At 47.3% G+C, this 14,404-nt stretch overlaps 1 protein-coding gene across 5 annotated transcripts in view; it reads right to left on the minus strand.

Annotated features, from left to right (window-relative positions):
* cux1b (cut-like homeobox 1b) overlaps positions 1–14,404 on the minus strand; it is a 55,033-nt gene continuing 40,629 nt past the window's right edge. The window contains exons 15-23 of one of the 5 annotated variants that reach the window (XM_037266809.1): positions 13,557–14,351; positions 12,784–12,867; positions 12,343–12,444; positions 11,719–12,251; positions 11,491–11,632; positions 10,605–10,892; positions 10,216–10,404; positions 8,837–9,104; positions 7,882–8,572 (exon numbers count right to left, since the gene is read on the minus strand). In XM_037266809.1, coding sequence (XP_037122704.1) covers positions 8,080–8,572; positions 8,837–9,104; positions 10,216–10,404; positions 10,605–10,892; positions 11,491–11,632; positions 11,719–12,251; positions 12,343–12,444; positions 12,784–12,867; positions 13,557–14,351 — 2,894 coding nt within the window. In that variant the 3' untranslated portion in view covers positions 7,882–8,079. Of the gene's footprint in view, positions 689–996; positions 1,062–1,140; positions 1,222–1,293; positions 1,351–1,432; positions 1,517–1,584; positions 1,702–1,768; positions 1,882–2,134; positions 2,330–7,881; positions 8,573–8,836; positions 9,105–10,215; positions 10,426–10,604; positions 10,893–11,490; positions 11,633–11,718; positions 12,252–12,342; positions 12,445–12,783; positions 12,868–13,556; positions 14,352–14,404 lie in introns of those variants that run through there. The other 4 variants (XM_037266808.1, XM_037266811.1, XM_037266812.1 and 1 more) reach the window with 4 other exon arrangements.

Consider the following 14,404-nt stretch of genomic DNA (forward strand, 5'->3'; position numbering starts at 1 on the left):
TTAACTATTCTGCAAAGCCTTTATTAGAGTCAATATGCAATACAGAGAAGCTTCAGTCACTATCATGCAAACATGAATCTAAAGATAATTAGGCTCAATAAATTCCGTCTTCTTGTTTGTCAACCTTGAGGGAGATAATCATTGATTTTTAAATTCTGCTAGCAATAAGCAGTTACAAGTTGATTTGTGCACTGAAAAATCTATGACAAGCCATTGGGTGACACAAATAACATCAAGTGTTCCACTTGTATGTCAGTCAATCCAATAAGGTTTGTTACTACCATAAGCTAATTAATTCTGTGATGCTATAACATATATATCATTTATGATTAGTAAACTGTTCCTTCATTGATTTATTTGTAGATTAAATCCCGACAAGGATTCGACTTTGGTAGATTAAATCTTCATTAATGACCACAAAAAGCACAAATGACATAAGCTATTAGACCTATGCTCATCATTGTCTGATTTTATCGCTAGCTATTGACTGCAACTTAATAAGCTGGAAAGATAAGAGGAAAGGGAAATGCAATGATATACTGCCCTCTAGCGGAGGCTTTAGCTAGCTGCAACAACAAAAGCAAATCTTGCTTCACCGGGAGCCCGAATGAGGGTGAGTGGGGCAATGACGTCACCACCTTACAGGTTTGCGTCGTTCTCATGGAAACGATGCAGGTGGTCAGAGTACCTGAGGGATAGACAAATAAGTCGACAATTAATCTATGCGAAAACAATGTGAGAAATACATTTTAGAAGTTTGCCAAAATAAAATTTAAAAATTCGATATAAAAATAAAATTAGATAATTAGGATATTGGTAAAAAAAAAAATCTAAAACACACTAAAAATATTAAAAACTAAAAGAATATTATAACCCAAAATGGACATCAGTGAAAAAAATCTAAAACGTTTTCAATATGCAAAATATATCATATATATGCATACATACACACACACAAAAATTCTGTATATACTACATCGATACATTCCGTCTTACTTTTTAGCACAGAAAGCCGAGCAGTCTCTGCCAATGCTCTCGCTCCAAGCAGTCTTGTACAACACCTGTCACAAATTGGACCACAGCTATGTGAATTATTATGTTCAGAATACAGTGAAGAAGATTCAAATCCTTCTGACGTACCAAGAAGACCAGACAATGCAGGAACAGGGTGTAGAAGAAGGCCACAGTGCGTGCCATCTTATTGGAGAGGATCACACGGCCCTGCGGGACACGAGACAGCCACGTTGGCATTGTGTGTGTGTGTGTGTGTGTGCACGTGTGTACAATTTGTACCAGGCTCAGGGTTGCTTTATCCCAAGGGCTGAGGCTCAAGTAGCGACGCTGACGCTCCTGTTGACAGAAATCACAGCAGAAACATGAACGCAAGTTAGAGTGATACCAATCGGTGAAGATTGAGAAAAAGATGTTGTACCTTCTTACTGAAGGAAGCAAATGGGTCCAACCTCTCCTCATACTGGGAGGAGTAGCGCATCACTGTGTCATCACTGCCTCCAGCCTGCAGCACGCGCAAGTTGGTGTGAAATAAATCGTGACCCACGCACACTAAACAGAAAGAAGCCATACTCTGCCGGCATAGCCCTGCAGGAACTTGATCTTCTCGTAGAGTTTGATGTTGTCGGCGCGCAGGCTGTCCAGCTCGCTCTGTAGTGCCTGCATGGTCTGCTGCATGGAACGACTCTCCTGCAATGACGTGACGGAGGTCACAAATAATGTGTGAGATGGGTGTGCGAGTATGACGGTGACTCACGGCTTCCAGCTCCTGGTTGCGGGAGCGGAACCTCTCCCTTTGGCTGGAAATGATGGAGAGGAGAGAGTCCATCTGACCTTGAGGCACCTCAGTGTGGACACTCAGGCCCGAATCTGACAAAATGGGGAAAAAAGGTAGTACAATCAAGGTCAAGAGCTGAATTAAAAAAAAATATATATATATAAATCATTAAATGATGTGAATATCTATAGAGGGGTACCACAAGGCTCTGTTTTAGAACCCCTGTTATTTCCAGATAATGCTAATTTACTAATATACATTTTCATTCAACTTTCCGTGGATGATGCTGACACCAACTACTTTTTGTTTTCTTTTTTTTTTAAGGAACCAAGCATACAAGCATACCAGCAAACATGGCGGTGGCCTCTTTGATGGGGTCAGGGATGTTGATGACTTCGGCGCCGTCAGCCCCGGGTCGGGACAGGGAGGACATGGCCTGGATGGTGCTCAAATCGTGCTCCAGTCTCAGGATGAGCTCCTTCTGCTCGGCGCTGATCCGCACCGCCGACGCAAACTCCCCCTGCAGCTCCGCATAGCGACCTGGGGAGGAGAATAAAAAAAGTTTATTTTTTTTCCACATCAACCATTTGGATTTGTCATTTGTCTTATTCTGAAGGCACTCACCTGTGGGTCAATGACACAAACAGTCCAACATCTTTCAAAGTACACTTTTTTTTCTTTTTCTCTGAGAATAACTGAACAACAAACTCCCACAGCACACTTTTAGTATTTGTATAAAAGAGATTTACTTCAATTATCACACCTAGGGTGCATGTGAATAATAATAATGATGATGAATGAATCAAATGTCAATCATAACAAATACATTGTGAACGTTTCATACAGTGATATTGCTTTTCAATGTTGTAGAAGGGGGAGACTGTCTTACAGTGCTGAGAACAAACAACATGATACGTTTAGTAAATAGAAAGATATAAAGAAAACAATGATACATGAGGAAACAAAAAAAAAAAATGGAGAAGAAGAGCATCTCAGGAGTGACGGAGGTGCTGAGAGATGGGAATAGAGAAAGAGGAGGGAAAGGAGGCGGGAACCGTCCCTTTTACAGTCATGCACAGCGCACACACTCCAAGCGGTGGGGAAAGCGTTATTACTTCCACGTTGTTGATGAGAGGGTGTGATAAAAAAAAAAAAAAAACATAACATAAAGCCTCAACAAGCATTTTAAAGCTTTCCAAAGTTGGAGGGGAGCGCTGAAGATCTCTCCCCGGGTCATTTGGTTGTCAGTCTACACTGTGGAGGAAGCTAGAGGAGGGGAGATGGGAAACAAAGGTGGACCACTACATCACTATTTGGCTTTTTGCTTCCTCTTGTTTTTTTTACATTGAAATGTTGAGCTTGGAAACAGAGTGAGAGAAAAAAAAAAAAAGACTGACCGAAAACAAAAAGGAAACACACGAGCAAAGTGAAGAAGATGAGTGTATTGTGCTGTATTTAGGTGTGTCGCGACGACAGAGTGCGTGCGTGCTATGCGTACAGCACCGCTGCGTCGGGGGAAAACAAAAGTGATTCCTTACAAAAAAACCACTTCATAAGATATATTCTAAAAGTATTAATATTATTACAAAAAACATCTTGAGGTTTCTCTCTCTGTCTCTCTTTTTCTTTTTTTAAGTTTTTCCTGAATAGGGTGACCAGTGCTGCTGTCCAGGCTTCCATCACAATAATATTTAAAAAAAAAAAAAAAAAAAAGCACTACTTCAAAACAGATCATACAGTAAAGCTTTACGACGTCAGAAAACATGATATGATATACAGCATCTGTTACACCTTTACAATGTTATTCAACAGTGTATAGAATCATCTGGATCTTTAAATTTGTAGAAAAATATCTGTGGATCATGGAAAAAAAGTCCTGAATCGTCCCTTCTCTCGTCCTGCCTTCCAAACAAAAACAAAAAAAAAGCACACTGTGACACTAAGTGACTCCGTAGCTACTTGACCCCGACTCGTATTTACAATTTCTTATCCTCCCTCTCCGAATAGTTGGCACACGTCATCTCAATACCTGCAGTGACGTCACAGCGAACCTGACACGGAACAGAAGGAGAAGACAAACCCAAGTTTATAAAAAAAAAAAAAAAATGCCCTATGAGTAAATTCAGTGTTATTACAGTGTCTGCTGTTTTTCGGCCTACTTCCTCCTTCATTCTGTTTGTTAGGTATGTACAACGTCGGGGTGGGGGGGCGGAGTAAGTGTCTGATAAAAACCCAAATGGGTCAGTCGTTAAGAACAACACAAGCTCATTAATTCCGTATTCCCGCAACCCTCTCCAGAAGAGAAGTACAGGTCAAGGAGGGGAAGGAGGAGAAAAAATATCAAAGCGGATCAGAGACGACACGGTCCACACACACACACACACACGTCTGACGACATCACAACGTTTTGGTGCCCTGCTTGGCAGTTAAAGGCACAAATCTGATGATCTGATGTGGTTTTCGGAAGGGGCGGGGCGGAGAGATGGCTAAAATGGGTTAAGTGCTTCGTATTAAGGTTGCAGTAGAGATACAAGACGTGCTCTGTGTGGTCGCGGGCCCGAAAGGCGCTCTGAAGGGACACGGATGTTTGACACCTGGCGTCCATGGGAAGAGAGTTTGAGGGAGATTATATCTTGATATAAATGCAGCACATTGGATCAGGATCGTCTATATGGACAGAAGTAGTGAGACGTGATTAATTGAGAAATCAATCATACAGTATTTTCCAAACATGCTCTTTCTCAGTGTTTTGTGTTCCAATCGTGCTATGCAGGCCCTGCTTGAGGGCTCCCTCTAGTGGGAAGCTAAAGAATCACTGAATTACATGTTACAGTGAACTTTTTTTTTTTTTAAACAATACTGTAGTTTTCAGTTCGATTTAAATTGACATTTTAGGTTTCTTTACAGACATCTCGGTAATTTTGTTTGGTAATGTTAAAATCAAACATTTTAATCCGAATATAACCTACATAACCTATATTTGGTTGCAGGGTTAGCAATAATTAGCATTTTGGACAAATGAATTGTCTATTTGATGCCCATTAATTGGTTCTGACAGTGTTCAAAATAGCTTGACTCCATGTTTTCGTCCATTTTCACCGCCTAATACTTTGTCCATATAGAATCCGTGAATAAAATAGTTGGTACCCTTCTATTAGGGAAAACTAACAAAAACTCCCGCAATGGTAACTGAAATAATACTGGTGGCTAAAATGGACCTTTCTGTCACTCGGGCAGCACCAATACGAATTTTGCCAAACTTGACTTTTTTTTAAAATGGCCTTTTCTTTAACAGAAGGGTACCAACAATTGTGTTCATTAAGGGAACAGGAAGCTTAAGGGAGAGTATTCCATCTTCAAACCAAATCAGGTACTTACTAATTATATCTACACTGTTCCCGTTGTGTCGCACGAATTTCTGTGTAAATTCATCAGCCGACCGACGTTTGTTTCCATTTTAGTGTTGGAGTGTGTGCTTGGTTCTCAACCACTTCCGCAAATGAAAGGCCTCCGTTTCCCAGGAGCCCGCCCGCGATGGTAACTCCGGTGTAGTGTTTGACAGACCCTGTCCTAATAAGTGCTTTTCTGTACGGACTGCTATAGATAACAATTCTGCATAATCGTAGGCTTGCTCTTCCGCGCTAGCTGGTACAACTCGTCTAATCTCAATTTGGCAGATATGACCTCTTTTCAACATGTATTCTCATTTTCGGATGATTTCGTTTGACCTATATGACAACGAGCATACACTTGGACCTGATCGAGTAAATGGCGATGAATGACTTCTAGCTAAAGACAAGTTTGTCCGAGATATACGTCCGTAAAGATGACAGTCGAGTCAAAACAAGGAGATATGCAATCCAATCATCTTGATATGTTTTTTGTCAGATTCTCGAGCTAGCCATTTAAGAGCATAACTGTTGAGAAAGAAAAAAAAAAAGATAGGAAGGGGGGGCGGGGCGCAAAGTGTGACAAACGCATTTTTTCCCCCCAAAAAAAGTTTTGAAATGACACTAAACGTTTCGGATTCATGAATATACAAACAAATGAGAACTAGTACGTCTGTCAATATTAAACCAATACTGCCGGCAGTCTATCACGTCTAGTAAAAATATTACTTGCCCTCAGGAACAGTATAATCCCTTACATAATAAACAACTCAAATGATAAGACATTAAATGAAAAATTACAGCACCTATAAATAAGCAGAATAAAAACCAAAACTATAAATGAAAATAAAAGAGCAATCAAACCGAGCTACAGTAAATCATCGTATTAAACTACATGGTGAGATTAATGTAATGGTAACGCGTCAAACAGCTTCAAAAGAAGGGTGTCAGTTGTGCACTAGTAGTGTGTGCGAGTAGATACGAAATATGAACCCCCTCCCCACACTCGTTGCAAACACACAAAGACACACACGCACGCACGCACAAAGGGGAGGCAGTGGGCTGACAGGCACTGAGGGCTTGTGTGGGACAAGGAGGAGGAGGTGATATGCCTTCAAATTTGTAGTGTATACAGTAGAATCGAACGTGACGACAACAAAAATTCCTGGAAATCAGGAAAGACTGGAGGAGAGTGTAACTGCTCACACCAGAGTTGGAGTGAACTCAAAAGTACTGTACATTGCCCCCAAAAAATCTGATTTATGATTGCTAACCCAAGGTTTGGAAATTGAACTCGACCCTGACTGACATGCAGGCAAATATACAAATACACACACAGACAAACACACACACACACACTTCCTGATTTGGCCTATAAAAAGATGTTTGTGAACAGGAAATTAGCTGGTGGTGAGCGCACACACACACGCCCACACACACACACACGTACTGTACACCCGAGCAGATCCAGTGCTGGGTCGAACTGTGATGTGCGCAACCTAAAAAAAAAAAGGGGGGAAACAACAACCGGGAGACACGGAAAATATCAGCTACAGTACTACGTGAAGTCATCGTATCGTATGTTTAACAATGCAATATGATACCATCCTAATTTGCTTCTTTTTTTTTTTTTAAAGAACAAAAAAAACAACAGTAACATGTTATCCTCTTATTGTCTGCTTATTTTGTACTAATGCTTCCTAAAATTCCCTATTTTGTTATCTTTAGAGTCAGAAGACTGTGCAATCTCTTATTGGCAACCAAATTGCAATATGAATTTAAAAAAAAAAAAAAAAAAAGAGAGAGAACGAGATGGTCCTTCATCCTTGGCGAAGGACCTAAGGGGTTCCTTCTCTCCTTTCCTTTCCTTTCCAGACGACTGTGTGTTTGCGAGGAATTATTACGTCATCCTTCTGGCCATCACATGGCTGTCAGCAGGATAGAGATAGGAGTACGGGGTACACAACAGGTCAAAGTTCGTACATCAGTAACCATGGCAGCTCAGGCGCGTTACCCTCTTAAGAGTGTAGGAGATACAAAAGCAAAAGGCGCCGCCATCCAGATGTGGCGACGCACACACGCGCGCTGACACAACCCCTAAACATACAAAAAAAACACACACACACGCGCGCACACACATGCAAGTGAGTGAAAAAAGGCAAAGGGTTTTTTTTTTTTTTTTTTGTAACAGTCACTCTACAGTGTGAAAAAAATGAGGCGTCTCACTGAGTGAGGGGAGGTTTGTGGACACTTGGGAGGTGAGAAGAAGAGCGGAAAAAAGATCTCCTTTAAGAAAAGTGAAAGTTCTTGCCAGAGAGTTCCTGTCTCTTATCTATCATCGAGCAGTGTGTGTGTGTGTCACTGGGACAGCTGCTGCGACAGGCCTCGCCTGTCTTGACCCAGTCCGGGTTTCGCAGCCCGGCCGCGGGTCAGACCCCGGCTCGGGTCAGACCCCGGCTCGGGACTGACCCCGGCTCGGGACTGACCCCGGCTCGGGACTGACCCCGGCTCGGGACTGACCGGTCGGTCTGGTGCACCAGTGGCTGGTGATAAGGGGGGAGGTACAGCAGGGCCAGAGGCCAGCAGGACGGCTAAGTGCTTTTCTCAGTACAAAAACAAAACTCAGTTTTAAAAAAAAAAAAAAGAAAAGAAGAAGAGACACTTAAGCTCTCTTATTTTGTTCTTCTAGGTATTCAGTAAATCTTTTGTTTGTTTTTAAGGGTTTTGCCAACCTCGCTTTCCTCTTTTGGGAAAAGCTTTGTAGTAAAAATGGCTGCTGAGCTTGACTTTGGCTGTGTCCACTCTCCAACTGGAACAGAGCAGGAGGGGTCCAAGGTTAGAGGTGGTGAGGTTATGAGACAAGAGGGGCGAAGGGCGCTCAGGCTGGAGGAGGGGGCGGGGCTAGAACTCCCACTCGGAGGGATCCTCTTTGCTGGCGGCCTTTTCCAGCCGGTGGATGATGTTATTGAGGTTGGCCGCTTTCTTCTTGCGCAAATTATTGTCCCTGGGGTTTCTGGCCGGGCCGGAGGCCGGGAGATTAGTACTCGAGGCGGAGCTTCCGGGGGATGCCTCCGTTAGGCTGAAGAGCCCAAGTCCGCCCGAGCCGCAACTAGAGCCCGGCGGGACGCAGTCTAGCTGGGAAGGAGAATTATTCGAGCCCCCCGCCTCAGACTCGGCCTCCATGTCGTGGTCTTTGCACGCTCCCCTGTGCTCCTCCAGGCCCGCACCGAATCCCTGGCGCGCCTCCACTGTGCCCTCCGACTCGGTCCCGTCGCAGCTGTCCCCTTCGCCTGATTTCGACCCGCGGAGGGAAGGGGAGCCCCCCTCGCTGCCGGGCCCGACCCCTCCGGCTGCCTGGATTTCCTCAATGAAGAGCTCTCGCCGGATACGTGACCTGGAAGAGACGCTGGACGTCAATCGCTGTTTGTTAAAAGTCAATTCAAACACATTTTAAATTTGTGCTAATGTCCAGTAGCCTACCAATGGTATTTCACATTATATGTTAGCGGTTGAGCTAGCAGACATTCATTATATTGTTTGGTTAAAGACTTTCGGTGTATGTATTTTGTAAATCATGGAGGTGTTAAACTACAAATAAAAACATTTCATATGATCCTAAATTCCGTTCTACGCTCACGACCCTCCTCAAAACGCTGACCTGTAATTATGAAACCAGTTGATAACGGTGCTGGTCTTCAGGTTGAGCTGCGAGGCCAGCTCCTCAATGGTCTTGGGTGAGGGATACGGTTTTTGTTGGTAAGCCCTTTTCAGGGCCTCCTTTTCTTCGGGGCCTAGCACCACTCTGGGCTTCTTCAGGTGCTGCTGTGGCCCCGGACTCTGAGAGCCCTGCACGTAGTCTGGCCCCACTAGGCCACCGTCCACAGAATGGCCGTCACTCAAGGAGCTCAGCCTCCTCTTCATGTAGGCTGTGTAGACACAAAAACATTGAGGCATTTAGTGAAAATGCAAGTACGGAAAATATCTCTGTCATTAATGGAGAAATTTGATTTAAAAATAATCAAACTGTGTTGTCATGGGCGCTTTACTACTGCCAGGTATGCTCAACTGACACTAGGTGGTGCTATTGTACTTCCCGCAAAATGTAACAATGAAGCCCTGTTCGACACAAACAGCAAATGTAAGCTCGCTTTACTTCAGGCACCAGCGGCAGAAAATGAACAGTTCACGGCGGCTTCACATTAGTTTGACATTTTGTCCACCCTGATACACATATTAGTAGTGCAGCAACAGCGGTGAGGCCCTCAGAGCAAGGTTAGAGCGCTCTTAAAAAAAAATAAAAAAAAATAAAAGCAAGCTTGCGGGCTGCTAGCGCAAAGGTGAGGGGCCAAACACAGTTGCTGTAGAGGAGATTCGTGTCTTTCCTCGTGGCTTTGCTCTGGGTCAGGTCGATTGCCTGTTGCTACTGGGATGCTTTACTTTGGGGTCGGTAAACCCAAATGAAGTTGAAAGGAGAGTGACCCCCAAAAATGCACTGTACAAACACAATATTGAACTGTAGCTTATTTTTCTTCAGTTTAGTGATACTAAAGTCGACGCATTCCTCCAATAAAAGCGCATCAATTGTGTGGTGAGGGGGGGTCACTGAGGCCGGCCGGCCGGCCTTTGGTTTCACCGCTGATCACGCTCACGTCACATCGGCAAAAAAGCAACGCTGCGTGATAAAGGCTCCCGACAAAGATTAAAAATACAACTTTATAGACTGATGATTATTACGATGATGACAATGATGAAGAGGAGTGCTGATGACTGTGAGTAAGCAGGCCCGCGGCGGTCCCCTAGCTGTCACATCTAATACAGTACGTGATGCCTGGCGTCCTGATTGCTACTGACATCACACCAAGACGACTGTGATACGCACAACATGCTCGGCCGTCCTACACAAAAGATATCGTCTGTGCAAAAAAAGGGGCTTTCATCTGCATGTTTTTATCAAATCAACGCATGTTTGAGCACGTGGTTCTGAAATCAGAAGGGGGTTACCCCTCCCAGCCTTGAGGTTTTGTTTTTCATACACACCTTTCTTCTCCAGTCGCTTCATGTCCATGAGTTTCTCCACACTGTGCGGGTCCTGGAGCCAAAGCTGCATCCGGACAAAGGGCTCCCTGCCCTTCAGGCTGAGCTTGTGCCACGGTTTGGGCCTGGCCAGCAGGTCTGAGACGGAACCCTGTGTCAGACCCAGGATCGTCTCCCCAAACAGACGCTGGCCTGGTTGGGATAGATGATGGCCTTTGTTAGAGAGGGGCATTGATTTAAAAGATGAATTTGGGACAAAAAAGCTCTACTATGAAAAATTGTGACCATTTAAGAATAATCTGGAGCCAGGAAATAGCAATAATAATAATAGCAATAATAATAAATTAATAATAAATAATGAAGAAATAATTCGTGCTTTCTGGAAGTCTCACCGAGGTTGTTGTCTGTCAGCACCTCCTTCACCTTCTTGGTAATAGCGTACGTATCGAGCTCGGGAGACATTGCAACCATCTCCTGAATGCTCAGACCCGAGTGGCCGGGTACAGGCAGCGGGGTTCCAGGCTGGGAGTCTCCGCACGAAGGCTCGTCGCAGGCGGTCTTGAGCCCGGACGACTGCGACGTGAGCAGATCGCCGGCGAGGCCGTTGACGGATTCTTCGGCCGAGCTGAGCGGCGACTCCGGCGCGGGGCTGCAGCTCGCTGATGTTTTGGGAGTACCTTCTGTTTGTGGAGGGAGACACAAAGATCGTGTGGGTTAGGAGACCCATGTACGCTTTTTTTTTTTCTCCCCCCCCACACACGGACGGGATTCCTATTTAAGGAACGGCAAAGGTGTTTTAAGTTTTTGAGTTTGACGCTTTTTTGGCTTGCTGCTCTTTCTTTCATCCCCCCCCCCCTCCTGTCTCTGCCTGTGTAGTGTTGCTGTGCAGCTCAGCAGGCTGGAAGAGAGCAGTCATGAGGAGCTGTCAGTGTACATTAGCTGCTGTTTACACCCCCAGAGAGAAACAGAGACACGCACACGCATGCACACGCAGAGCTGCCATCTGGCGCCGCAACACTAACTTGTCTATGACATGACGAACCAGCAGCTTGCTGGCTGACACTGCCACTGCATAGTGGATGGGGGGAGTCAACGGGGGGAGGGGATGGGAGAACGCGAGGTCAGATCGGGCGAGAGAGAGCCAGGGATGGAAGATTGACTGATTGACAGATGGACAGTAGCAACTTGCCGAGAGCTCTAATCAGGGCTTTCTGAGTAAAGCGCTTGTGTGAATCATAGATGTGTGCTGCTGCTGCTGCTGCGGCGGGATTTGTGTACCTTGGTTGTGAGCTTGCTGGATATGTGCGTTTTGCCCCTGGTCTCCATTGAGCCACGGCTGCATGCGCAGGTAGGGCTCCCGGTTCCTCTGGTTCAACTTGTTCCACGGCTTGTTTCGAGACAGACTGTCACTCAGTATTCCCTAAAGCACGGCGCGAGGGGAACACGTCAGACGTGCGACTGCTGCGGTGGGCAAGAGGGAAAGCGTACACGCGAGACCCTCCGTACCTCTTTGGAGTCTTCCTGGTTGTGGTTCTCATCTCCAGCTGAAGTCCTGCGGGGGTCCGTGTGCATGCTGCTCCACCACTGCTCTCTCCAGTAACCCACCCCTCCCGCCGCAGTCCCGGAGCGTACCGAGCCCTCGGAGCTCCGACCTTGCCTGAAAGCGCCGTCCGATGACATGTCGATGCCCGAAGAGGGCCTGCTCTCCCTCTTGATGCCAGAACTGAAGTCCAGCACTGGCGACGGGGAGGAGGGGGAGGACAAGAGCGAGCTGGGAGGCTTCTTGAGGGAGAGAGCCAGGGGATTGTAAGGGGGGAGGGGAGCGGTGAGCGGCGAGCTCATGAGGTCCCTCTGAGACATCAGGGAGGATGAGGACGATGAGGCTTTGAGGATGGGTTCCAGCGCAGCCTGCTGGGCCTCCATCTCCCGGCGGGCTTGCTCCAGGATGGAGCGGATGGCCTCGTCTGACCCGCCGCCCCCCAGCCCGCTTCCGCCCCCTCCTTTCAGGCCTACGTAGGAGGGCTGCGCATGCGACAAATCTGGATGGAGGGAAAAAATAAATGTCAAGGGGATACGGAAACATCCCCAGACTTGACAGGAAAAAAAAAAAAGAATAAGATTTACACTCACCGGCTTTCTGCACCTGCAGCTCTCTTTTGGCCTGCTCCAGAATGGACTTGATGGCCTCGTCTGAACCGGCATCTTGAGAGCGGACGCGAGCTGTGATGTTCCCTGAAAGCAAGGAAAGACAAAGCGAGACATGAACACAAGAAGGGAAACCAACTATTTGGAGGCAAACAAAAGAATGGATCATTTCTTTCTTTCTAATAATAAACCTTTCCGCAGAACATTCCGGCTCTAAGGCAACTACACCGTTGGTTCCTTTGGAGCCCGCCACACATGCAAACGCACTACGGGGGCTTCTGCACATGCTGGCTTTTTTTTTGCGTGGCGACCGCGGCGGCGCATTTATGCCCGCCAACGATCGACAAAGCACATCCACGTTCACCCTTGACACAAACATGCCACACGGACAGAACGTGCTGGAATCTGCGTGTGAAGGGGACAGACCTGTGTGTGAAGCTGTATTGGAGAGGGCTCTCCGCTTCGGAACATCCTGAAACATTCGGCTAAGCTGGGGCTGGCCTGAGCCCTCTGTTAAAAACAATATACCACACACTATGTTAAAGCACTTGTGGGTTTATTTTTCTAACAGCTACGCTATTGTATGAACTTCCCTAATAAGTAAATGCTATGCGGAGAGGGGGGGGGGGGGGGGGGAACTTTTTTATCCAGCGCACATTAGAGTGCCAGGAAATGTATTGATCCACATCATGTGGAGCCCCGGCAGGAATCCAAGCTCTGCTTCTCGCAGCGATATTAAACTACGAGAGTGAGATGTAATGACAAAGTGTCGGAGGCCCAAACTCTCTTCGAGACTAGGTGGTCAACTCCACCGCATTTTGCGGACCGCCGAGAACATCTTCCATCAGAAATGTCCCGATGCGTGAACAAAAGCAGGCCCGGGCTAATCGAATCTACCCGCATTTAGCAGTACCCTCAGCCTTCTTGCCAGTTCCCACCGATCGATGCTATTGATGTGTGAAAGGTTTCTGTATTGAGCGAAACGGCGAGGAGAGGCTCTTGGGATGTCTGTGTGTGTCTTGAGAACTCGTTCAGGACACACAGATGTGGCGCAGAATGGGAGTTAGGAAGGAGGAAGAAATATATGACGGCTAGGTCTTATTGACAAGCTGATCAATAGCCGTGTGCAGGGCCGCTCCACGGAAGGCGCACACGCATGCTTGACACACACATAGCGCACTCCAGGCGCAGACGCTCACCTCGCTGCCGTCCCTGGATGCTGCGAAGCGCCAGGATGTTCTGCTCGTCGGCCAGGAACTGCCTCATCTTGTGGAAGGGCTCCTTGCCGCGGATGGTGAGTTTGTTCCACGGTTTGGGCCGGGCCAGGATCTCGCTGACGGAGCCCTGGGAGAGGCCCAGCACGTAGTGGCCGAAGACGCGCTGGCCGATGTTGTGCTTGATCAGCTGCTCTTTCACCTGCCGGGCGATCTCGGCCGTGTCCATGTCCTCGCCGTCCAAAACGCTCCCCGTGGTGGCGTCCGAGTGGCTCGGGGACGGCGACGGGGCGCTGCCGGCCGTGCTGCTCCCGTTAACGGGGGCCATGTCCGGGCTGGCCGGGGGCGGCTGGGGGCTGCTGGCCGCCAGGGGGACGGCGGCCGACGCGCAGCCCGGGCTGGAGGTAGGGATGGAGCTGAGGGTCGGAGTGAAAGGGGTGAACAGAAGAGCCCCGCCGGGGATCCCGGACGACTCTTGCAAGGCTTTGGAGTAGAAGGTCTGCAGCAGCTGCCGCTGGATCAACGAGTTCAAAGCCATCTTGCCACCCACCAGCGGGAAGACCGGGGAGTAGAAGTCCTGGCCAATGCCCGTGGGAGTGAAGGGGTGCGCGTCCCCGCTGCTGCTGCTGCTGGTCGTGGTGGCCGTGTTGAGGGCATCCGTGAGAGTGCGAGACATGGAAGGCTGCGAGGAGGAAGGGAAAGGAGGAGGGGGCGAAGAAGAGGGCTCGCCGCTTTCCTCCTTAGGTGTCGACTCTTCTGTCCCTTTCCGCCCGGCTGGCCCTACAAGAAAGGTCAAACACACCGTGCATTATGGGGGGAGTCAACAAAAAAGG

Source organism: Syngnathus acus, chromosome 13 (genome assembly GCF_901709675.1).
Source record: "Syngnathus acus chromosome 13, fSynAcu1.2, whole genome shotgun sequence".
Classification (NCBI taxonomy): domain Eukaryota; kingdom Metazoa; phylum Chordata; class Actinopteri; order Syngnathiformes; family Syngnathidae; genus Syngnathus; species Syngnathus acus.